The sequence below is a fragment of the Corvus kubaryi genome, unplaced genomic scaffold (assembly GCF_017639235.1).
Source record: "Corvus kubaryi isolate FWS band 111438036 unplaced genomic scaffold, C.kubaryi_AGA036_p1.0 37357, whole genome shotgun sequence".
NCBI classification, from domain to species: Eukaryota; Metazoa; Chordata; class Aves; order Passeriformes; family Corvidae; genus Corvus; species Corvus kubaryi.
In genome coordinates this window covers 10,136,046-10,162,375 of record NW_024581117.1, presented here as the reverse complement: position 1 = coordinate 10,162,375, position 26,330 = coordinate 10,136,046, and the positions used below count along the sequence as shown (strand labels likewise).

General features: G+C 38.2%; 1 protein-coding gene across 1 annotated transcript in view; it reads right to left on the bottom strand.

The window, feature by feature from the left end:
- The window catches only part of NRG3 (neuregulin 3), a 370,457-nt gene that overhangs the window by 25,705 nt on the left and 318,422 nt on the right, over positions 1-26,330 (bottom strand). Inside the window, exons 8-11 of the mRNA XM_042033732.1 lie at positions 22,936-23,038; positions 17,830-17,956; positions 10,559-10,686; positions 3,314-3,484 (exon numbers count right to left, since the gene is read on the bottom strand). Of these exons, the coding sequence (XP_041889666.1) occupies positions 3,314-3,484; positions 10,559-10,686; positions 17,830-17,956; positions 22,936-23,038 (529 nt within the window). The remainder of the gene's footprint in view (positions 1-3,313; positions 3,485-10,558; positions 10,687-17,829; positions 17,957-22,935; positions 23,039-26,330) is intronic.

Here is a 26,330-nt window from a genome sequence, read left to right as displayed (position 1 = left end):
ACCAAAAAAAGCAAAAAGAAAGGATGTTTCCCATCTGAAATTAGTACTTCTAGAAATATGGTGCTCTATGAGTTACTGTATTACCAGTCATGATTGCTAAGGAGCACAGACATCACCTCAGTACCAGAACATAATTTATTTATAATCAGCTTATCACTATTTAATAAGGCAAGCTAATGGTGAATCTAATATGTTCTATCCATGGATGAGGAGAGCAACATTTAGATCTGGCGTGGAAGCAGGTGCTCTGACTTGAAGGGTATTATTCCAAAAGCTCCTTAAGCCTGCTGGACCTCACTAGGAATATCCCTTTACTCACATGTCTGTCCTGATTTTTGGTATGAGCAGAAAAAGAGTTAAGGAAAAGAAACTGAATCTCATGAAACTGCAGTAGTCCAGTATTGGCACAAACAGTAATTAACTGGAAAGGCTTCCTCTGGCCCCATCCTCCTGGAGAGGTGTCAGACAGGAGGGAGCAGGAGAAAACTTTAGGCTCATTTCCAGCAGAACATCACTGACCTGTAATTAACTCGTGTGTGATGGCACTGAGTTCGTCCAACTGCTGCACACATCCCCCTGCCCTCACACGTGCACACGTGGAGCTCTGCACAGCCCTGTACCAGAACTCTCCTGACATCCCCAGAAGGAGCATCTGGGAGCTCTGTGATAAGGAGGAAGTGCTGGGACTTTGCTGCTGGGTGAGGGAAAGAGATTCTGCTCTGGGAAGTGGGACCCAGGGGAATAATAGTACAAGCAGCTTTCTGGGGTACGTGCTAGAACTTCTTGTCCATGCTCTGTAGCTGCAGCTGTTTCACATCTGAGACTCAGCCTGGGTTAATTACATTGGCACTATGCCTAGACACACCTGTAGCCATTCATGGAGGGGCTTTTTACACCAGCTCTCAAGACTCAGGATGAATGAAATACTGATCAGGGATATTACTCCTGAGGGAGGACAATTAAAAAAAATAAATGAAAACAAAACAGTGCAGACCTTTGGGTTGTGCCCATTCTTGTTTCCTTTGCTTATATATAATTGTTCAAACGACTATAGCTGGAGAGATCGCATCAGTTGCATTAGTCCCTTTTTTGGTAATTCAGGCCCTAAATATATTCTGGGCTGCACCCTGAAAACAAAGGGAGTGAATGTTTTTAATGAATTTCATGCAATGTATGTATTATATGGATGATATATAAGCAAAACCAAGAAAAGACTGAATTAAAATGGGTTTGGTGAGAAAACAGTAGCATTTTCCAGTTCCACAATAGAGATTCAATTATTCTTGGTGTTTTGAAAACTAAGTGGCAGCAGCAGTGACATGTAATGAAATGCCTGGCGTATTTCCGTATTTTTTGAAATACAGAAAGAAACACCAATTTTATGCCAGAGTTACATGTTTCTGTCCTGTGCTCACAGGGCTTTCAAAGGAGAACTGAGGATGAATTAAAGTGCATACATTGTTTGCAACAGGTGAAGTATTAATCTAGAAGGGATATTACATCTAAACCATGTGAGACTTGGCTTTTGGTTAATTACAAACTGATCCATGCTTCTGTGTGTGACACAAGACTGCTGCTGTTTTCAATAGACTGAGACTTAGAACTATAATTGCAGAACCTTAATTACATTTTCCTATAATTAACTTTCCTAGAACCACAGTTCCTCCAAAGAAATATATCTGGATTTTTATCTGAAAAATTATTTTGTCTGAATAAATTAATTCATGTGCATGTGTTTCAAAGTGCAGCTCTCTCTCCACCCTCTTCCTAAAACCAAGCAACAAAAGCAAACATTTATAGATATTCAACAGTAATTATGTCATACAGTGTAAGAGTCTAAATTAAAGAATGAAACTGAAAGAAGCACAATAATTTTACTGCCTCCTTTAAGAACAGATATCAAAGAGAGACAGAAGGGACTGAAACTTAAAATATGAAATGGATTTTATTTAGCATAGTCCCAGCAGCTTTGCTGTAAGCCCTGTGGCTAAAGGTGTGCAGTGTATGAGCCTGACAGCAAGGTCCATTAAGATGGATGGGAATCATTCCAGTGGCTCTTCCAGGCTTTGGGTCAGCCTTGTAAACAATTACACTGATATACACACACCCCCATGTTCTACCTGTAGACATGGCTACACTTCAGCCAGGCTGCTGGTGGATGAAGTTCAGAATGCTCACACAATTAGGGAGATAAACCACTTTGATTTGTGCATCCCTATAGGGAAAGATGGAGGTGAAAAAGGAGAAGAAAGGAAGTAGTGTAACTTCTGCAGGGGACAAGGGAACCTTTCATTTGGGCCGGAAATCCAACGAGAACATCAACACTGTGAAACCAGCAGATATTTAGAGAGTAAACATCCTTAGTGCACAAAATACAGATGAAGTGCTTGAGTGGATTGAGGCCAGAAGGGGTCACAGTCTGCTCCCAATATCAAATTTTGCAGAACTGCCAATTTAAAATACAGCCCAGTACAAGCTGGTATGTGTAACATGTAATCACACACTGATTTCCTAGACAGGAGTAAATACAATTACCCACAGCTCTGCTGTTTTGTACCTCACTCCTCAGCCTGGGAGGAGGCTACAGCACTTCTCAGGGCCTGCATCATACGACTCTGCCACTGGAGAGGGAAGGCTGCCATGCCAGCCTGCTCCTTTCTGGAAGGGTTGCAATTTCAGCAGGAAATTTTCACCAGGCTATGTATTTGTATGATATGCACATACCATACAAATGAACAATAATATATTTACTGCAAGAGGCAATAAACAATTTTTTCCTCAGAAGAAGCAAATAGTAACAAGGACACAAGTGTGAGTCAAACTTACTTAAAAGAAGTCACCAGACACCCAACCCCACCAGTTTCACCAGTAAGTCACAGTGAAGAGTTTCACTGTGACTTACAGGCGAAACTGGGTGGGGTTTTTATTCCATTTCAGACACCACTCCTATTTTTATATAAAACACGCCTGTAATATTCTGGAAAGTCTTTAGAAATCTATAGGGATATGAAAATATTATTCAAATTATCTTAGCAATTGCAAAAGATTTCAAAGGCAGCTGTAGGTTCTCAGGAGCACTTCTGAAACCCAGACCTTATGTACAGCTGGAGCTCACAATCAATGTTCTAATAAACTGAATTTAAAAAGAAAAAAAAAAAATCGTGTATTTTTTGTGCCTTTTCAGAGACAAACCTGTATGAAGCTATCAGTCTTCAGTCTATAGAAAACCAACTTCGCAATGTGCATTGTTTTATTTTAAAAATCACTCTTTTAAAAGCCACTAACTGGCTCACTTCAGGTGTGGTACACTCACCCGTGACAAGGTATCGTGTCCTGGTCTGTGATCCTCGACTCTTCGAGCTGTTGATATGCTGGTCCTGTAATTCCATTGAACCTACCCCGAGGCAAGGGAGGAGTCCTCCGAAAGGCATTTCTATGTAGCATCCCACTTTTTTGTCCTGGGCTGCAGCATGACGAAAGACTTCTAGGAACAACACCAAGAGTACAGCAAAAATTATCACACCAAAAGCATAAAATTCTGCAAAGTAAAGGTTCACGATTAATAATGCATGGCTTACTGCTCATATAAACTTTGCTGTGGCAGTCTATGATGTCAGTAGAAACTCTCTATGGAAATATAATAGTCCAATCCACCATTAGCTGCTGTTTATGCCATATTTAATACATTACCTCTTTTCTAGGAATGAAAATAATTGCCCAGTATATGAAATGTTTTCTTGCACTTGATGAAGGATGTTTCTCTTTTCCATGCTGCATATCACAATCCTGCTATACACAGTTGAGTCCTCAGACATTATAAACAAACAATACAGTTCTGTCATAGCCACAGCTGAATTCAAAATTAGATCCTAAACTGAAAGCCCAATATATCTTCTGTCAGCCTACGAGGGGCTGCTTCCTGATACAAAACCATTAAATTGAGAAAAAAGTGTAAGTGAGGAATATAAGTGAAGCTTATGAACTGCAGCTTGAAGAAGCTAAGACAAGTTTTCTCCACCTTGAACAAGATTTCTGTATTGTTTTATTCTTTTTTTATAAACAGATTCTTTTCTTGTTTATATATATTGATAAATAGTGTGTCGTTTCTTTATATAATAGAAACTTGAATTTGGTAAAAACAAGTAATAGTGTTCTACTCATTTTAGAAAAGTGCTTTTGTAAGTATTTTTCTGGTGTTCTGGAAGGAGAATGGATTTTTTTTTTTTTTTTATTTCACGCAGGAATGGAAAAGTATCTAGAATCCACAGTTTTGGTATATAAACCATAAATTTGTCAATGCAAAAATATGGGAACACAGAACTAAGGCAAGGCACAACCCATTTTTATGGCAAAGAGGCCTCTGTACTGCATGGTGTGACTGAATATTCATTTTGCAACAACTCTTATTTCTCTTGGCATCTTCTGGGTCTCAGAGATGCCTATGTTACCTCATATTCTATTACATCTTTAATGATAACATAGGTTTTGTAAATGCCTTTTACGAGTCATTATTTTTGGCTGTGTGAATAATTCCAACTTGTGACAAAATTCAAAAGACTTTTGAGAAGTTTGCTTCTTTTTCCCTATTATAATGTGACTTAAAAATAATCTGCATAAAGTTCCTAGTGGGAACTTTATTTATAGTTAGGGCCACATCTACTCCCAAAGCAATTCTTGCTTGTTCCAAGTACCTTGGACAAATTCTCTTTGAGTGTACATTTCCATTAAAATCAACCTTTCCTGCCCAAAGTTAAAATACGAAATAAATTCAACACTCTCTGTCCTACTGTTCAGGCTATCAGTGTTCCATCACAGTCTAAGCTCTGTTTTCTTCCACACCTTTACTCTTCTAGTGCTTTTTAATTGAAAAGACCAACAACCCATGGCAATAGCATTCCCTCCAGGATTTTTGATACTTCCTTAAAAAGATTTTTCCTTTGCTACTAAGGAGGCTGTGAAAAAACCTTTTTAAAAACCTGAAGTACTACTGGCCTCTCAGTTCTGAAGGCTGAGTTTGAGTTGCAAGTTACAGTTCATATTCTGTAAAATAACACTACCACCACACAAAATGATTGACAATTTCTGCTCAGGAGAGCCTGAGATTAATACAGCAGGGGATCTCAAAAGATGCAGGTGAATGAATAATTTGTGATAGATAATGAATTTTTGGGGTTTTTACTGACTTGAGTGTAGTCATCAATGTAATACAAAAGTAAGGAACAAACTTTAGATTGATTACGAATCTTTGAAAATAGAGATTTTAATTGTTTAATTTGTGGTTGGTTTGATGCCTTTGAGCATCTTCCCTGTTGGATGAGAGCACATGGTCTCCTATCTAATAGTATTCATATGCAAATTCACAAAAGCTCTATTTGTAATAGACATAATTTCACCACATACAGCTACACCTAAGGTAATGGGTATGAACTGCAGCACAGGTTGAGACAAAGGGATCTGCCTCTGTCCTGCAGCCGTAGAACTTCCAGCACTGACAGGGTCTAAGCAACCAATTTGTTGCTAATGAGAGGTTTTTATGCTTTCAACATTTCTGACAGAAAAAAAAAAACAAGCCTGAGGAAAGAAAGAATAAAAATCATTTGTGGTCATGGACAAGACAAATTTGCTAAGGATCAGGAATACTTACAGACAGTGCAGCTGCAAGCTGCAGGACAACACTCGTTTCTCCAGGCACCAAAAAACCCCTAAGAATTTCTGTTAAAAGTTCTATGGAAAAGGATCTCCAGCACAGAAAAGTTTTTCCTTTTACAAAGAACTGATATGAATATCTGCGATGCAAATGTAATGTCCCTCTCAGACTTCTCTGCTGCTCATGTGAAAAATTCCTCCCTCTCAGGCAAACAATGTCTTTTCAGTTTCTTCAGGGAATTTATTTTCCTTTAGCCAACATTATGGTTTCTTCCTCCCTGCACTCCAGTCTAACTGGGTAAAAAAAACCAGCCCACATGACTGAGCTGTTCAATAAAATAGACCAATACATAAAGCTGTAGCAGATATATCCTTAAAATCTATCAATCAGTTACTCCAGAATAAAAAAATCAGAATATACATGAACTGATTCACAAGTGAGGCACAAACTAGGGAGCAATACAGTTCTGATGAATTAATGTTTTGAAAAAAGCAGTTCAACCATCCCAAAGTTAATTAAGAACTTGGGATTCATTGTTGCAAATTGTTTTCTGCGAGAGTTTTCTTTGGGTTGAACGACTAAGTGAAAACAAAGTCTGATCCTACAGGAGGAGCATTGTCTTCTTGGGGCACAGACACACTCCTAAATGCAGTTAACCATGCTCATGAAGAGAAGAGCAGCAGTGTTTTTACAGTAACTCTGGAATATTTCTGTAGTACTTTTGAGTTAATTGCAAAGCACCCAGTAAATACATACCCCAAGGACAGAGCTAGCTGCCAGTGTCCTCTGATGTTCCCTAGGAGCCACCTTTTTGTGCTGTTAGACAATCTAGTGCTAACATTTGTATGAATCAACTACAGAGACTTTCAACCAATTTCAGTATTAATAAATACAGCCTACAGCTACAAATCTGCTCCCAATTTCTGAAATGTGAGCATTATTGATAGCATCATAATATTCTCGTATTTGGGAATAACCCATGTTGAGGCTGCTCAGGGACTTTGGAACTCTATGAAAATCCTTCAGTGCCACCTGTGTCATCTGGTCACCGTCCTGGTGATGGAACAACAGGAAAAGGGAACAGAACATTTGAGATACCTCAGTGGCACTGAGTTTAATCATCTGCCATAACCTCATCATATGCTCCCTGCAGTGCTTTGGTCAACCTCCACCCTAAATTGATGACAATATCCAGGCTCCTATTACAGAAAGTTGTTCTATATTAAAAACTTTGAGACTTCTTTTCAGTTTCAAATTACTTCTGATGAATATTCAGCTGGCATATGTGCCACCACACTCCTTCATTTTAAATAGGTCTTTTACTTCTCGTTGTGCTTGCTCTCGTGTGTTTATAAGCAGCAGCCATACACCCTTTCCAGTCTCCTGAACTGAACACTGATGTAAGACAGACTTTCTAGCATTTTCTGTGGAACATCAATCATTCATTCCTCATCTTAGCCTGGGAATGCAATTTGAGTCCATGGCAGTTGGGAGGCCATTTTAAGCAGGTGAGATAACAGTGGTGCATTCTCATGCTGTGCTGTGTCGTGTTCCAGCTTTTTTTGTGCCAAGGTCATGCACAAGAGCACTGAACAAAGTCTGACTCCAGTGCTGAGTAATTCTTTGAGTGCTGCAGTGGTGAATGTCCTACCTTCTCAACACAAGTCCTTAATATCTCCCTTTCAACCACCTCTGTGTATCCACATTGAAGCTTTTCTGCCTCCCCCTACTTTCTCCCCTTAAAGGCAGTAGACACATATGACAACAGTGACTGAGCTTGTGTAGAGATCTGACTCACCCACACCAAATACAATCATCAGTGCATATGTTGCAGTACCTGTATTGGTAAGATAGTAAACAATTTTTTCCTTTTTTATATCTACCCCAAGAATCTTCTTCCCCCATATTTGTCCTGAAGTCTTGACTATTCAACATAATTGGTTCCTAGTTACTTTGATAAATTCTTCATCATCCTAAATATTTGACACTTGCTAATCCATCCTCTCATGTCACAGTTCCCATTTTTATAGACTTTGCTCCCAGACATGAAATTTCATTAGCTGGTTCTCCCTCCAGATTTTTTTTCTTTTTGGATCAAGATTAACCAAACCATCTTGAGAGCTTTGATTTCCACATTTTACTTCCACTTTGACTGTAGGAATGTCTATTTTCATACATTTAATTCTGTTCATATTCTACTGTTATCCTCAAATAGTCATCCTAACCTAAAAAATGAAATCTATTAATTCAGGATTGCACAAACTGCTTCAATTATTATCTCTGTCCCACCATCAGCTTTGCTTTTTCTTTGGGAAAATAGCAGATTCCTTACACCTCCTTCCTTTCAGGTTCCTCTGCCTTTACATTCTTAGTTGCTTTAGTTTATCTGTACTTGCTCTTTCAAATTCAATAGCCTTATTTGCAGAATAACTTTAATTTACTCTTTCCTCTACAGTAAACTGAATCACTTATATTAGCAGCATAAAGAGTAAAATGCTTCCCAAATGAAAAAAACAAATTATTATTAATTTTAGGGTAAGTTTATCCTATTTTGGCATTTTTTTAAGACAATACAACTGCTCCAGGCTGAAAGCCTCTGCATTTGGCTTTCATCATGGCATTCTCTGAAATGAATCCCTCTAAAATCAAGGATGACTGAATCAATGAATGAAAGTCAGGATGACTAATTACCAGGAAAACTGCTATTCAAAGGGATCACAACTCAACCCATAATTAACAAAACTCTAATTTATTTCTATCTACTAGAAAATAAGACAGTATGGGTTTTCTTCTTACCAAGATCAACAGATAATCCAAGATGAATTTTTGAGCACATTGTATACTTTGCAGGAAGTTTACTGATTAAACACATTTGTTAATTTTTGAATTCTGACAGTTCTGAGTTATTTTACATATGCAAGCAGAAGATGTAACATTCTTCTACTGTAATAGTAGTGCATAATGCAGGCAAAATATTTTAGGATATTAATAATAGCACAGGGAAAATATTTTTTGAGATTAAATTTCAGTTTTCAACTTAATATCTGCATTAATTCTTTTTGTGTAGCTGAGGTTGGTAGAGACAGAAAATTGCTATTATCCATAATCTGAGTGAAATAATTATATGGTCTCTGTCAGTCATATTTCAGCAACTCCAAGTGATTCCCTACATTGACAGTCTTACTGCCAGGCCAAAATTGCATTAGTTTTAGGACGTGGAAACAGCCAGCCCCTGATTTTATGAAATGATCACCTATCATTAGTGTTCTTGAAAACACCAGTGGAGAAAACAGGTCTGGATGTAGAGCAAAGTATTTCCGTAGCAAGAAGAAATAAAACAACGGTAGAATTTAACAAAAGCATAAAAGAGAGAACCTGCAGAGCTGATATAATTTTTCCAGGCTCAGTCAGGTTTGGAATGAAATGGAGGGATATTTAGTATAAAATCCTCATTTGGCCACATTTGACCATTTGTCCTCAGTGAACACTATTTAGAAAATAAATTAGGAAGCTGTCACATGGTGCATGAATTAAAGACAGTCTTGCAAGTCTTCAAGTCTGTTGAATGTTTCATAAAGCAAGGGCCCTGTATAATTAATTTTGAGCTTTAAAACTAAAAAAGAATTCTTTATAAATTATAAAGTCATCCCACTTCTTACATTAGTTCTGAAGCAAAGACATTTCTTGGATATTGCAATCACACTATTAAAAGGTAAGGGAATGTCACTGATTTTTTTTCTGAACTTCATGTTGTGACTAAATGGTGATAAAATTCTTCCCAGAACTTCTGTAAAAAGCATTGTAGGCAGCAGTCCCATAGTTCATCTATGTTTAATAAAATTATTAAGCATATTTTAAAAATCTCAGTGTAATAAGGAAAAAGACCTAAGAAATGGATCTGACGTGACAGTTGGCATTATTTTTTCATGCCAAATTAAAGGCTTAAGTAAGGTAAAAGCAGATAAGACCCAAAACTCCCTTTCTGGCTCACATGTGGCACTCTGTCCGTTAAACAAATCACTCATTCAAATGAGAAAAAAGCACAGCTGGCTGAGAGCACCAAATACTACAGAAGCCAGATCACAACCTCATGCAATCCCAGACTTTTTTTTTTTTTTAGTAATTAAAAAAAAATCCTTTTAATAAACAAGTCTTCCACTCCAGATTATCTAGCTGAAAAAATTCCAAACTCGTTTTTCTCAGCCTTTTTTCTCTCTCTCTGTGCCTGGACCAGATGTTACCACTGTCATTCGACCAACACTATTGCTTACACCAGACTCTGGTTTGGTTTCTAGTCCTGTAATGAAGCACCTGCCCTCTTTCTCATCCAAAACCAGTTATAAGCAGAATTCTAATCTGAATCTCATCTGGTGATGGGTGACATTCCTCTTCTTTTTTTCTCTTCGAAACCACCATCCAAACTTTTTTAAGCCTCGTTTTCAAAGGCCACCATGTTTTCATAAATAAGTCGTTATTCACTCCAAGTATCTTTTGTTTAAAGAAACAGTGAAAAAGGCTGGGAGTTTGCAACCAAGTCTTTCTGCAGCAAATGAGTCATTAAATTCATGAACACCGATAAGCAAAGTCTTTTTTTTAATGGCTCCTCCTTCTACAGCTGTTCCACTGGCTGGGCTGTGCCTGCAGCTTGGATGGTGTCTGTAAATGCTTCCTGCAGGGCTGGCACAAACCACAGGGGAAAGCAGTGAGCATTGCTGTTACCTTTTATGTCTGCAGCTAAGAAAATGCTTGGACATCTGCTTAATAAGGCGGCTGAGGCTCTGCTGGCACCATGGCACTCAGCAGCTCACCCAGCCCCGCCACACCGTAACCTTGCACACCTATCAGCACTTCTACAACTGCCTCCCTGGGCAGCTGCCAGCCTAATCTCTCACCACACAGACATTTGCTCACCTGTGTTGCTTGATGGGCTGGGTTCCTCTGTCAGGAGACAAGGCCTCTGGGAAGGACTGAGGGCCTGAAAAACTAGACTCCATAACTTTGTGCAGAATAGGCCCCGGGTGCCTATCTGGTTTTGAATACTGTAGCAGAGAGAATAAAATTAATTAATACTCACAAGACAAAGTACATTGTTGATGCTATTCACCCTGAATTCATATCAGAGCAGGTTAAGAAGTGCTCTAGTGCATTTTTAAATCAAAATTAGGCGTTGCAAGTAACACATTCATTCAGTATTGTTTACACAGCAGAAAGGGCTAGTATTCATTATCCCCATTACGTTCTGCACATCAAAACACTGGTATCAGCATTAGCAGCAAAATCACAGACTGATCTGCCCATAATGATGGGAACAATGATCCCTTTGACTAGAAGTCTGTTTTTGTGGCTGTCCATGCAGAGACTGAGATCACAAAACACATCTCAGAGGACAGTCAGCAACTTCTTGGGTCCTTTGGTGATTTCAGTCAAACACTGCATCATCATCAGCATGTGCAACCATGAAAACCAAACTAAAGCAGCACTTGTGTCATCAGATAAGTAAGGAAAATATTTGAATCCTATCCACAGAGCCAGATATCTTTCTGAACCAGTCTGAAACTTCTGACCTGGGAGTATCTGTGCTAGTAAGAACAGTGTAAACATAATTCTTCTTGTGGCAGGTGTAGGTGTAGGGCAGTCTCTGGGCACAGAGTGAGACACAAAGGGCTGCAAAGCAGACACTAGACATGAACAAGAACAGATTTTTTCTTCTTGCTTTGTGATTCAACTGCAATTTCAGAAAAAAAGAGTCTCTGAACTTGAATGGAGCCATAAAGTCAAAGTAGAGGAAAAGCTGCACTTGGGCTTGTAAGAAGATTCCACGTTGTTAGTGGTTACTGGGCAATATCTCAGAGATATGAGATGTTAACTCACATTTCCACTCAGGTATGAAAAATAAAGCATTTTTCAGTTTTTTTTATTTTGCATTACAAGGACCTGCACTAAAACTAATAGGTCTGTTTTCCTTTTTCTTTGTTTTTTTAGTACTAGACACCTAGATATCCATGTTATCATTAAAACAGATTGGTATTGTGGGAGTGATTACATGATTACATATTTTAGAAAGAAAATAGAAATATTTTAGAAAGAAAATTAAAATAATAGAAAAAAATCACAGTGGTGAAAAATGCCTTGCTATGATACAAGAGCATAAAAATTTATGGAGAAAATAGTAAGCAAAGAGAGTGAGCGAAATTGAGTTCTTCATAATTATTGGTTTTGTCTAACAAAAGACCAAGAACTCATTAAAACAACAGACTATTATTTTCTGACTCTCACCTATTCTTATCTACATTTCTGTAGACTTCAGCAAGATCAAAAAGGAAAGTCATACAAGAATATACTCTTTTAAAAATAGGTTACATGTACTTTTAGTCCAGCCAGTCAGACTTATGACCAATTTCTATAGATAAAATCTTCACATTTTTCTCCACTGCTCTTCTCCCTCTTTCTGTTGAGTGAAACACCCATGTAAACAGGGTGAAAATTATTGCTTTCATGCTTCTGCAGGCAAAGCTATGAGGGGCAATATGCAAAATGGTGCTGCATGCATGAAGTAAACACAACTGAAATAATAAGAAGAAACATTTTCCACTCCCATTTCCTTCAGTTACCGTGATCTTAGATGTCACTTGTAAATGTTGCAGATAAAATATTCAGACAGAAGTATGATTTTTGAGGTACTCACATTGGTGAAGGTTTTAAACTTTAATAGTTATCCTGCCAGCTGCAGAAATGAAACTGGCTTTGATTTCTGACCTGAATAAATCAATTTGAGCTATGTAAAGAATGGCTTGCTAGTGCCAAGAAACTATTTCTGTCCTGTTTTTTGAGTTTGCTCACGACAGAAAATTGAAGGTCTGAATGGCCTGTAAGACCATGAGTATGAAGTAAATCATGAAGAGCAGAGATAAGCTGTGCCTTTTGCTACACCCGTGTTTCAGGTGGATGTGGGCTGGAGCAGTGGTACACAGAGCCTTTCCTCACCACAGCTGAGGAGCACCAGGACCCCAGAAGCTGCTCTGATGCTGATTAGCAAACTGTACTGAAGGTCCAGCACCCAGCACCACTCAGGCACACCCTGTAAAGGGTGTTTTTTCCCCCAGCTGAACATTTTTCCCCTTTTCAGATACAGCACTTAAAACAAAATTCCTGTAACAGACATAAAATTCTTTACAATGAAAATGTGAATTACAGTTTAAATTGAGGGTGTGAATGTACAGGGAATTCGAACAATGCAATGAACATACCTGCACGTACCACGTTATTCATACATTTTAATATATTTAAACACAGTTGGGTTTATTCTCCTTTAGCTTAATTCCAAGTGCCACATCCCTTCTCTAAGATCTCCTCTGGAGAAAAATACGTCCTACTTTTGGGAAGAGCTTACAGAAGTATCATTTGGTGCCCTCAGAAGTACAATATGGGATCATTCCCCAGCTGTATCCCAGCAGAGCTCATCCTGCTGCTCCCACAGCTCAGTTCTCACCTGGCCTGAGCTCTGTGGAAGCCTCTGACTCTTGTGAGCTGCGGAATACTCAGCCATGATGGAGAACAAGCTGTGAAACCCTTTCAAAGGGCTGTTCCAGTAGGTTGAAAGCATCACTAAAAGCTTATCTGTATTCAGGTTTTTTAATAGTTTTATTGCCTTCTTGGTTAATTATCTGTTCTTGTTTGAGCAATTACTGGAAAACACTGAGGCATATGGCCAAATAAATTAAAGAATAATGATAGCTTTTAAAAAAAAATTTTGCAGATTTTCAATTTTTCATGGTTTCATGGAGAAAACCATCTATTATGTACAATTACTCAACTCTCTGACAATAAAAATTCCACCCCCTGCTAGTTAATGTTAAGTGAATCTGAGCCAGGAGACAAGAAATCAGCCTCTGTCACTGACCTGCTGCATTACTCTGAGCACATAATTCCTCTGCTCCAGGCCTTGAATTCCTTGTTCTAAAATGCAGGACTCAGGGATAACAAATACCACTCAAATGCTGTGGAGTAGCTTGACACTGTTGTCCTGGTGTTATGCAAACAGAAACACCCATCCTTCCCCCAGGCTTTACTTAGCTCTTCCCCCTCAGTGATTTCTCCAAAATAGTAAAAGGTCCAGAAATTCATGTGGCATTGGAAGAGAGGTGATGTGGGGATCCCACTTCAGAAAGAACTGAGAAGGCAGAGGGGTCAGCTTTAAGTGACATTCAGAGAGGTTGCCTCAAGGAGGAAAAGAGCCAGGGATTTTTCTGGGTGGGCTGAGCTTGCACAAAAGCTCATCAGGTGGTACATTTAACATCCTTACTGTTCCCCTATGCTCTGTATGTTCTGTTCCCAACTGGCTCTAGACAGAGGACAGTAAATTCAGGTTTGTCTATTCTGGCAGTTCTTCCTAAGTATTCATGTGATACAGGAATGGGAAATTCGCTCTTGATCTTAGCTGATACATCAAATGGTAATTCAGGTAAAACCACAGAGTAATCCTTTAAAAGATTTAAGTGCATCTCTTGCTCGACATGTATTAATTGTATTTCTGTCACAGCGACTGAAAAGATTTTATTTCCTACTACTATTAACAAAAGGCAAAAAGATGCAAAAAGAGCATTTTTTGTCCCTTGTTTGAAGAATTTCAAAAACCTGGAGCTAGTGATTGCAAGCTACTAGAAACAAGTGTAGTGAAAATTGAAACCACATAGTACAGCAGGAAAAGCATATTAACCACCTCAGAGGGAATGTGATGGGAAACTAATAGATCCCCTTGGCACAATGGGAGAAGGTGTTAAAAACCACGAGGCCACTTTAAAAAGCCATGACAATTCTCAAAATCACCAAAGGAATGTCAAGGTTTCAGCTGACTCTTTTTTTATTCTTACTTTTTTTCCCATGACATGTTTATCAAGTTGTGAGAATTTAAAGAAAGCCTCTACTCTATGTGGAAAAAGCAGGTAGGAATCAGGAGCCACCCTGCCTCCTCCTGTCACCTGCATGGTCTGTGAGGGTGCACCAAGCACTTGTTTTTCTAGGGGGGGAGACTGACAAAGTCCTTTTGACTATGTGGAGAGCTAAATGTTTGCTGCAGCCCTTTAAATATCTCCTGGAAGGAGGATGATCCCTGGGAAGGGGTACATAATACTTGGGAAGCCCTAGGTTTCATGCATTAGGTGAAATTAAAATGAATCTCCTGTGTGTCTCAAAGATCCTGAATTAAAAGCCAGCATATCTATCTCTTCCTGGCTGAAGAATTATAGCAAGATTACAACTGCATTAGTCTTTAAATCCAAGAGGCTAGAAACCCTAGCAAGAAACCTTAGCAAGAAATTAAGTGTGTTGCTGCCAGAATGCTTGGGAAAAGCAGTGGACTTGGAGGAGATTCAGGAAATCCTAGGAGCTATGTTCAAACAGATATTTATGAATCCTTCTTACAGTACACAGTATTTCCCAACTAATTTGTATCTCTAACAAAATAATGAAATCGCTATGGAGGATAAGTCTTGCTACAGGTGAGCACAATTACCAGTGATGAGCAGCAGGAGTTCAGAGAGAGCACAGCTGTCCTGACAAATTCCAACCTTTTATTTCACTTCTCAGAATCACAACTGAGCAGAAGCAGGGAGTGGAGGAGATGTAATACATTTGAGTGTGGGAGGAAAAATGACTTCACTGAGGTTGGTCAGGCTCTTTATAGCCACAAACCACTTAAAACCCTGTCTGCTATACCCTGGGTCTTGGGAAATAAGTTAAACCTCTTTCTAAAGCAACACATTTGGAAAGATAAGATGGACCCTTTATTAAATATAGCAACCTCTGGGTCAAAAGCTGATGGTTCTTTCAGAATAGTCATCAAGAATAAGGAACTTTATGCAACTCTTCTCAGGTCTCCACAAAAGCATTCCTATCTGTGGAGGAAAAAGAGAAGTGTGGAAAGCCTAAAAGCATCACCAGGTCTATTCAAAAGAGACAAGAGGAAAATCCAGAGAATCTTCCAGGGAAAGACAGAAAAATGACATAAATGGGAAAACTCTCTTGCTTGTAGGAGGAGCTCATGGAGTGGGAAAAGAAACAACTTCCAGGATTACATAAACCAAAATGCCAGACTGGAGGAGTAGTCTCCAGAAAATAACTGCGCTAATTTATCTCTTTATTAGCTCCTAGAAATGAAGAGAACTAGGATTTCTCCCCAGGCCCCTGTGGTGGCAGCTGCAGATGGGAATGGCAGAGGGATCACATCCAGGCTGCTGCCTGAGCCCCTTTCCACCTGGCAGATATGCCTGAGGACGATCTCTGGTTTCTGAGGGGGGTCAGTCACTCAGCCATTCCTACAAAATACCTTTCCAAAGTCCCTTTTCTGCTGCCTCATCATATCCCTGCCCTTCTTTCCACCTCCAATCTGGCAAGTTTTGTAAATATTTCATGAGCTGGTTGCATGCATTCCTGCACTAAAATCTTCCTGACAATAGAAACCATTATTACCCTGCACTGTTACACTATATCCTGCACAAGGTCATTCTGTTTTTCTTCCTTACCATCTTCCCAAAGGGAGAATGCATTAATGGCAAGGAGAAAACAGTTGCCTGCACACAGCCACAAGAACAAGAAAGTGGTATGTGGCACTCATAATGTCAGGCTGAAGAGCATTAAAAACTGAAAAGCAAATTTGGATTAAAATAGTAAATATAATGATGGTTTTCTATCTCTGTGTCCAGAATCTACAAAGTGCTACTACTTCAGCCAGTATGGCTATGGTTGTGGCAAAATAAAATGACAAAATATTGCGCTGAATTACAGTGAGAAAAAGGCAAAGAACATATTCTTAGTGTTAACCAAGGCTTACTTCACAGGATAGACTAAAAGGATCATGAACTTTACCTTTTGCTGCCCTCATTACAACCCAACAACATTTCCAACAGCTTTTTTTTTTGGGGCTAGAAATAATATGACTGAATGAACTGAAAGTGAGAGAAAACACTGCACAAGGTTCCCCAAACTGTGATTTTGTCAATTTAGTGGAGCTATCTTCCTTCTTGAAAGAGTATATTTTTCCTGAATTACAAAGTATATCATGAGCATATATAGGAGCACCACAGTGGTGTCCTACAAAACAGAACTTTTAGTGAATACGAGCAATGCTCTGACAACCTCTCTGTCTTAGCAGTGAGGCTCTGCTTACTCTAAATTGGTTAAAAGTGCTTATCTTTATCTCTAAATTAATTTTATGTAAACTAGGAGTTGAGAAATCTTTGGTTAAGTGGGCATGAGTGCTCACTTTTGCTAAACTCCCTCTATTTTGATGGAATCTGGCAAATAAGCTAGTCATCCCTTTAAGGAACATAAAGATACTTTTTTTTTTAAAAAAGGAGTTAATAATTTAGAAAGGTTTGATACATCTTTTATATTTTCCTATTATATTGCTACCAGGATCCTTCTTCCAAAGGCTTTGTTCAAAGTAAGACAGCACTGACTGTGTGTGACCAGGGGAAAGAGAATAACATGTACTGGAAAATACCTTGCTAAACAAATACCAGGGCTAAATAAATTGGTTGTCTTCAAATTCCTTATTTCAAACACACTTTACATATTTCATGATTGTGAGACTGTAATGACTTACATATAATTATATTCAGAAAGTGACTAAATATATTTCAAATTTAGTTTGAACAGACTAATTTCGTTCTGTAAACTAAAGTACCTTTAACTAAAGACCCAGAAAAATGAGACCATCTGCATGGTCTTCCCTTGGGCATTTATTTACATGTGTAAATTTAGTTCTAGATTTTGAATTTACTCTGAATTAACTGTGACAAATCTCTATGTTTTTTCATGCAGGTTCATAAATTGTTGGAAGACCTGACATCACTTGAATTCAAGGACCCCCCACTACATATACAGACACGTAGGAGGGCAGGAATTTCTAGAAACTATAACAGTTATTTCCACTGCTGAATGCAGAGCTGGGGGGCTCAGCAAAGTCTGCTACATGAACAAAATGTGCCAGGATCCATTGAAATAACTTTAGCAAAAAAAATTCCCTGCTTTCCATTAAGAAGCCCGACAGAAAACATTTTATGAAAGAGGTGAGAATTGTGGTTCCCATTGCTCAGATGTTAATAGCAGCATGACGATGTGCTGCCATCAGCAGCAGGAACTCAGCCAGGCTATTAAGTGCTGTAGCTGGCAGGATTACTTACATTTTGCAGCTGGACTTGGCTTTGTGCCATACAGTCCGACTTTGCCATCATGCTGGAAGCATTTAGGCTGTAGGTTTTCCTATTCTGCGTTTCCTTCAGCTGTTCGTGAATTTGCTTTGTTTGTTTCCTGCAGAGAGAAATAAAACTCATGTAAGAAAGAGCTCACTTGATCTTCTGCTACAGCCATGATACTTTTATAGCCAGAGCTCCCTTTGTTCAAAACTTCGCCGTATTAGATGAGCCAGCTGAGCTAATTCCCTAATGCCTGATATTCCAGTGCAGCAGTTGTTTCCTGGCAAGGCTTAACAAAGGGGAAAAAACCCCACCTCCTCTGTTTTAAACTATCTTCTATTCTCAGATTACTATAATAGTATGCTCGTTGTGTCAGTGCAGAATTTTGTAAGATCATCTACTGCACATTTAACAATAGCTTGCAAGTCAGTCTGAATAACAAAAAAAGCATTTTGCCCTGATTTGGTAAAAAAGATTTTGGCAAACAAAAAAGGCATTAGTCACTGCTGGCTATAAAAACTGATGAATTATCAAAGATTTCTGCTGGCTAATTAGACTTGACCTATAACCCATCTTGTATAGAGCAGCTTCTGCTTATATGCTTAAACCTGGAAAAAACATCAGTATGGCCTCTGAGACCATGTTTTTGACTTATTATACTGTAATCCACCATGTCAGAGCTAGGAATACCACTAAATGAATCCTTGCATTATTCACGAGATAACTATACTGTTAACAAAGACTTTCTGTTTCTGCCACACTCTACTGAATGGGAGTGACAAACAGTTTTTAAGTTCTGTACATGATAGAGGATATGAGACAGCAAACTTTAAATATTACTTTTATCTTCTGCAAAAAGATAGCTGGGCAAAAACTGTTGTCAAAATACATTTAAGGCCTTTTATCACTTTTTTTTTTTTTTGTGATAAGCTACATTGTCTGGGAATATCAGTTTTCAACAATCATGAGCAAAAACTTCACAATGCCATTTTAATTCTTTCCTTCCTTCCCTGCTTCCCTTCTCTCCCTAGAAGATGCATCTCCAGCAGTGAACCTACAATGGCCTTGGAAACCACCCAGCAACCTCAAGGACTCGCCAGTAGCAGCGTTTCATTATGCCACCAGCAGGTTTTGGACAGCTGCTGGTGCCAAGCCAAATTTCAGAAGGAAGTGATTTCAGCCAAGTGTTGATAAGAGATAAAGAAAATACAGCCTTTTTATAGAGAAATTTAAATGTTAGCAAAGAAGCTTCAGCAACATTTTGAAACATTTCTGGATGATTATATTGTGGAAGGTCTTATGACATCATCAAGCTTGGTAGGATCTTACTTGAGCCAGGCAGTGAATTTGACACTGAATGAAGTATAGAAGTAATTTTAATTTCTTATTCACAGTGGATCTGCAGGAAGGTATAAGAAACCAGAGGAAAATTACTTACTTATGTGTTCAGTGGAGGGGCCTGTGAGAGAGGACAGGTTCCCTCGATATGAAAGTAAGTGGTGAGAAGCACCACAGTTCAGGTATTCAATTTTAATAATATAGTTTTTAATAATTATTGAGTCCCTTAGTTTTGGTTCAGCATGACACAATGTAAACATTGGCCTAAATTCAACAAATTGCTGCTTAGAAGTATTTGTTATGGCTCGTTTCCTGAGAACAGGTCATAAGCCAGAACAAATCTAGAACTCTACAAGTTCCTCTTGGGCTTTCTGCTTGCATCCCATTTTGAAGCAAATGAAAAAGAATGAATTTATATTGTAAGCATGTTACAAATATTAGTGGCATATTTTGAGTATTGCTAGGAACTCATAATTAGCAAAATTTATGAATAGGGATAGGTGAGGAAATAATTTCTCAGGCACAAAAACTTTTGAAATTTTCCTTAGCCAAAATTTGTAGAATTAATATCGGAATAATCCGAATAGATATATAATCTGAAGGATTATAGTGTCAAATTAAATTAGTCAGTTGAGTCTGAACAATCTCTTTTAAAAATGTTTTTAATATCTACTAATTTTTGAATCCAATGAAATTGAACAATTTAATTTATAAAATGTCTAAATGAGCTCTTTAGCTTCTCATAAAATTCCAGGGGAGATTCATACAAAAACAACTTTAGAGTTTTTTTATGAACAACTATTTATTTTCTGACCAGCTAAATTACATACACTGAGGAAATTAATAAATCTATTCCTATGTCCTGCTGGAAAACCAGCCTTTTGCATGTTGGTCTCCAAAATGGTTAGGGAACATTCAGGAATTTTCCGAGTGGAGACTCTGTGTAAGAACAATGATAATGAAATATGATCACAGCAGCAGACTTGGGGAATCTCTCCTATACACACAAAATGAGAATTTAATCAGGAAAATAACAAAATTTTTGGATTTGTTTAGAAAAATAAATAGAGGTTTTTTTATGTGTATAAACACGTGTAAGTAAACTGGAATATCCAGCTTCACTACTGCAATCTTTAAGACTACAATTGAAAATCCTGAAGGTAATTTGCTGAGAAAAACAATCCAATCATTAATTTCCTTTTATGTTCATGCAACCTAACATTAATATTAGGTTTATGCATATTAATTTTGCCAAACTATAGGATGCACAGCTATAAAACTAGGAACTATTAATAATTCAAAGTTACTTGCTGATTAATAAATTTATTTTATAATTTTTGTTTTCAAAACAAATGGCCCTTCCGTGTTCTACTTTAGAGTTATTTGGCAACGAAGTGTTCTTACTTCAGCAAGAAATAAAAGCCACTAGTTACTTGTAAAAGTCTAAGCTGTAAAGGGCAGCCCATTACTGTACTCTTCATCTGTTGCTAATACTTCCAGCACTTTCTTGATTAACCCCAAAAGGAATAATTGGAAGGGCACAGAGTTTAATTATAGTCCTAAACTTTCTCAGATTGAATCTATTTTGAAAAAGGACTTTTAATTCAATGGCACATAGGGAAGTGCCTATTTCTAGCAGCTGGTATTATAGAATTGTCAGACTAAGTAAGTGAGGGTCAGGATCTTCATGGAAACTTTTCTCTTAATGGATGCACTATTCAGAATTTCTGTATCTGTTAGCAATATTCTAAATTTTTTGTACATCAAATGAAACCCCAAGATAACCCCCATGCAGGAGGAATGCTTTGATAATTCTTAGGCATAGTCAGGGTATGCCTGATAAAGAAGCTCCCAAAAATCTGCTGACTAAAAGCTAACATATGGTAAGTGTTGAGGCACTTTAAATTTTTGGGTTTTACACCCTTAAGACACTGGCCAATGTTACATTTACAATTTTACCTGGCCTCCATGTGACCCGGTCTAGACACTTTTATTTACTTTTTGGACAGCACCAGATGGAGCCACAGCCAGGGTGTTGGGGATCGATCAGTCTCCTTCCATTACTCGACTCACACATTGTCTGAGGCCTCCTGACTGAACCAGGGGTGCTCATTTTCTCATAACTCTCCAAACTTCAGTTCCCAGAGTCTGGCACCAGCCCACTTCAGCTCTTCTCAGTAACTCATATTTATAATGAAGACAGAGCCCCAAACCCAACACCCCCACCTGCTCCTGACACTATTGTCCTGTAATTTCCTCTTTCAAGTGTTACTCCCAGTCATTATTTTCAGACTTAGCTCTCCCCACCACCTCATCAAAGCCAGGGTGTTTTGCAGGCTGTTCCAGCCCAGCTCTCACCAAGCAGTGCAAGACCAAGAGGGGCACTGTGAATAACAGAGGGGCATTTTATTCACAGTATGCTCAGTCATTGACTGCATGTTCTTCCTGCTGACAATCCCATTCTGCCTTTTCTGAAACTCTCTTCATCAGCAAAACCCTCAAGCTTTCTAGGAAGATTCTTGCTCCCTCTTTCTTCTAAGATCTGCAGATCTAAAATGCATAATGACATCTCTAATGCCGTGCCAAAGTGGCTGTCTCTGCTCACAGTTTTCACTACAACAAAGGAGTTTGCAGAGAGGAACTCTCCTGCCAGTCTGTCCTTCCCAGCTAGCATCACTGTCACTCTGGATGACCAAAGAACAATTAAACAAAATCCCTCAAGAATTAGAATAATTAGGAATACTTAGAAAAAATGTGAACCAATTCAAATCTTCACTCAAATCACACATGACCTACCCCTGAAGTTTGAGGGGAAGAAAAAGGGGAAAAAACACCTGGTGACTTTTTTTCTCTGATGGAAATGTCAGTTTAAATTTTTTTCTAAATAAAACCCAATCCTCACTAGATTTCCTAGACATTAAAACAAATTCTAGAAAGGGGGATTCAGATAAACATCCAAACTTTTAAATAGTGCCAGCCTTCACATTTCTGATGCTCAGCCACCCTGACTAGCTTCATGCAGGTACTTTTTATATTGATTTGTGTTCTCTCATTAACTCCAGCTGGAACAGGAATGAAGGATGGCACCATACAGAACATATTTATAGATACAGCAGCACTCATGTAACTGCTAGGAGGTTTTTGCAACTCAAATTATACACATAACAATAAATTTTATAAAATAATATTCAGTTGTGAAGATAAAAGAATAGACTAGATAGCATTTCACTTGATAGTAGAGATGATTTCACTACTTGGATGAGTCAAAGTGCTTCTGTGCTACAAATACTAATATGCATCTTTATCAATAGGTTGCTGTATTAGCTACAGGTTACAGATATCTGCAGAGAACTTGTTTCTGCATTTCTAACTTTACTTTTGTTCTCAGCATAGAGAAAGAAAAGGGACATTCAGGGATGTGAAATGAAATGCAAAAAGGAGATGGCATGTTTAAACTGTCATTTTCAGAAGAGCAAAGTAATTATTGCACTGATAGCAAAAGACACGAACTTATTACTGTCAAAAAAAAAGAACTGGAAATGACACAATCTATTCTATCCTGATAGCAGAAAATAGAAAGAAGAACACATATTACTCCTGTTTACTTTTCGGGGGGGATTTAGTGTAGCCATGGGGAACTGCTGTAGCCTGACCAGAGATAAGAGCAACTTCAAAACGAGGGGAGAAGCTGAAGCACTCTAAGGCTGTAAAAAGGACAGCAGCTAAACCCCAAACACAGCAGAGGCAGGCTCTTACTTTGTTTTGAAGTAGAATGCTGCACAAAGCATGCCCACCACGACGATGCCAAAGACGATGCAGGCAATGGAGAGCACCTGGCGCTGGTAAACCTCCTCGCTCTCTGTGGACAGCAAAAGGCACAGTTAGGACAGCACAGGAAAGGGCACCTGCGAAAGGGGACTGCAGCACCTCGCGTCTCACTAATGAGGGATGGATACGAGACACTTGGAGGTCTGGGCTGGCCAATTCCTCCACAGAATGGATGCTTCTTGGAACCTCTCCTCTAGATAAGGTTCATACAGTTGTGGCCTCCTCAGGGAGTTTCAGGAAATGGCCCCAATACACTCTGAGTGATACGTAATAATGACAATCAGTACAGTTTAATCTTTTCTCTGCCCTACATGCTATTTTTCAACTAACAAAGAGCCTACCATCAATTGGATAAAGAGCCCTACAACCATGGAGTTTTTCTGGTTTAAGGAAAGAACCATCAGAGCTCTTGTAATGTCCCACAAGAGTCAGAGTTCTTCTTTAGCTACCCCAAAAATGCAAGGTTTTCATGTTTTGAGTGGTGATTACAATGCCTTACTCCCATGTCCTGAAGCTGATGCAAAACATGCCAGAGTAAAGAATTAACTCAATGAACTTGCATGGAACCCAATGACTATTTTGCTCCAAAGCACCAGATATTGCTTTAATAGGCATCTATTTTTAACAAACCAAGTTTTCTTTATAAATCTCATAATATTCTAATTAACTTTAAAACAGGAAGAGAAGGAAAGTAAGAAAAAGAAAAAAAGCTAAGGAAATAAGAGAAAACACTCATTCCTGACAGCAGACAGGAGCTGATAAGGAACTGGAGATTCACAAATTCAATTAATCAACAGCTCCTTAAGTGCTATATTTTACATTTATTATTTCAACCACTTTTCTAGTTCAAAGTGCTAACATGCTAAACAGATTGCTATTTTTTAAGATCGGTTTCTCCAAACATGCAGCATACAAACCAGTATTCTCATCCACATATTTCAGGTAGTAAGCCAACATGCAGGCTTATCAAAGCACAGTACAAGCAAGCACTGTGCACTGACAAACCTACATTTCCTTCCTAGGCTGGAGCTCTTCAGTGCAGACACCCCCATTGATGTGAAAACACCAGGCACACATGTCAAGTAGGTGGCAGTAGCTCCAAGTTTGTAACTCTCAGGTTCACAACAAAGATTGCATGAAACACCGAGGTAAATCTAGACAAATCATTAAAGACTATGTACAGTATCCTAAGCAGTACTAATTATTAATTTTTCAAGAATGAATACCACAGTGCTGCTACTAAGCATTTGGAATCTTAAATATGAGCATTTGTTTCTTGTAAGCCCCAGTCCTTTTTTTGTAAGCTATTAAAAATAAAATTATGAGTATCAAATCTTGTTTTTTTAATTACTTGTCTACTTGCTCTCTCAAACAACACCACAGTGATACAGAAGCCCCTCTAAGATACAAAATGTCCTCAGCTTCTGCTGACATTTCCCCATAATTTAAATTTGAAATGCTAAAAGTTGTAATCTAAAATATTATCTTAAAAATAAAAAGAAGCAAATAGGCTTTTCACCTGTCTAAAATGTAAGTGGAAAATTTGTAATTAAAGGGGAAATCCTGTTCACATTGCACTAAAACTGATTCTAGTACAGGCCTATTCCTCATTGGGAGGTACAAAATCTGGATCTAGAAAGTAAATCCTCACTGGCAGTGAACGAAATGTTTAGAGTTTAATGTCTTTTGTTTTGTTTTATTTGTTTGTTTGCTATTAAAAGCAATTGTGCCAACACAATTACCCACCTTCCATTTCCACGGTAATGCACAAATTTAACAAATTTTGAATTCTTCTGTTGACGTGAATCACATTGAAAATAATTCTAAAAATCTTCATTTCAGCAATTGTTAACCTGTTCTGCCTGAATACTGATTTCAGCACCTACTGCCACAACTAAACCATCCGTAGTTATGAACTGCAGTTTCACTCAAACATTCCATAAAAATTGCAATACAAAATATGTTAATTAAAATAAACTGATTTAAGTAATATGTGCAAATAGGCTTAATTTTGATTTTTTTCAACAGAAGTCCTCATTAAATACTTTTTTTCCCCTTGCTATTTTTTTTTGAGAAATTATGAGTTTGATGCAGCTGTGCTCCTTTGTCGGTCCTGACTAGTGACCACTGTCTTGTTAAAGATGCTTTAGAATAAGTCTGACCAAGATAAAAGCAATTCAGAGACCAGACAATATTATCTTGCTGAAACAACTATGTGAAGATTTAAGTCTTTTGTGTAGTCAGATTAGTCCCTGTCACCACCTTCAACACATGCTGATCAATACTTTCTTTGCTTTTTGTTTACTTTGTACAGTGTGTGTTTAAAGAAGTACTTATTGATTAACTGTACTCCATTTCTTAGACACCTTTGTTCATTTTTTACACCCTTTAAATATTTATGTATTGGATTCCACCATTTTTTTGTCTCCAACATCTTTGAATATAACCACTTCGGCATTTTTCCATTCTCTAATCTTCCACATTGGCTTTATTTAAAAATCACCTTCTTACTAACAGCAACATAATGTCTTTCTCTGCAAACTTCGAAGGTCTCCTCATGGTTGCCTTGATTTAACCTCACTATTGTGCTAAGCACAGATAGCACAGCTGAGATCCTCTCCAGACAAGGAGCACTGAAAAGGGCCTGAGGCAGGAGATGGCTGTAGCCAAGCATTGCAAAGCACTTGGGCTCTCATGTAACAGAAAGCTGTAGAAATCAAAAGTGTAGAAAAGAGAAGAGCTGCAAATTCCTTCTCCTTCACTCAAGGATTTGCATCAGCTGGTGCACACACGTATTTACATACTGAAGCTAACTTCCCAAGGTAAACTAAAGTGTGACTGAAATGGTAAGTCTCTCTTTATTCACATATATTCATATGTTCCTTGTGATGCACATCACCTCAATTACAGTCTGTTGAAATAAACACTCTTGGGAGAGGATTCCTCATTTAATGAGCAGCCAAGAAAATATTTCTGCTAAAAACCAAAATATAAACTGCCATGGATATTTCTGGATAATCCATTTGAGGATTAAGACTACAGAACATGAATTTCACCAAGCATTCAAATTACAAAAAATACACAACCTCTACTGAGAGAAATGCGACCACAGTGCTGAAAAGTAACATAGTAAACTCTTTAGATGCAGACTGTTTAATAAAAATTATGGAAAAAAGATCTTCTCAGAACACAAAGGCAAGACAAACTCACATGGCACATTGAGCCTGTAAGAAAGGCTGGTTCCCACAGAAAAGTCCCCATTCATTGTGTGCCCTGTTACGTGTGGAGCCCACTGTCAATCATGCTATTGATTGTTTCTTATT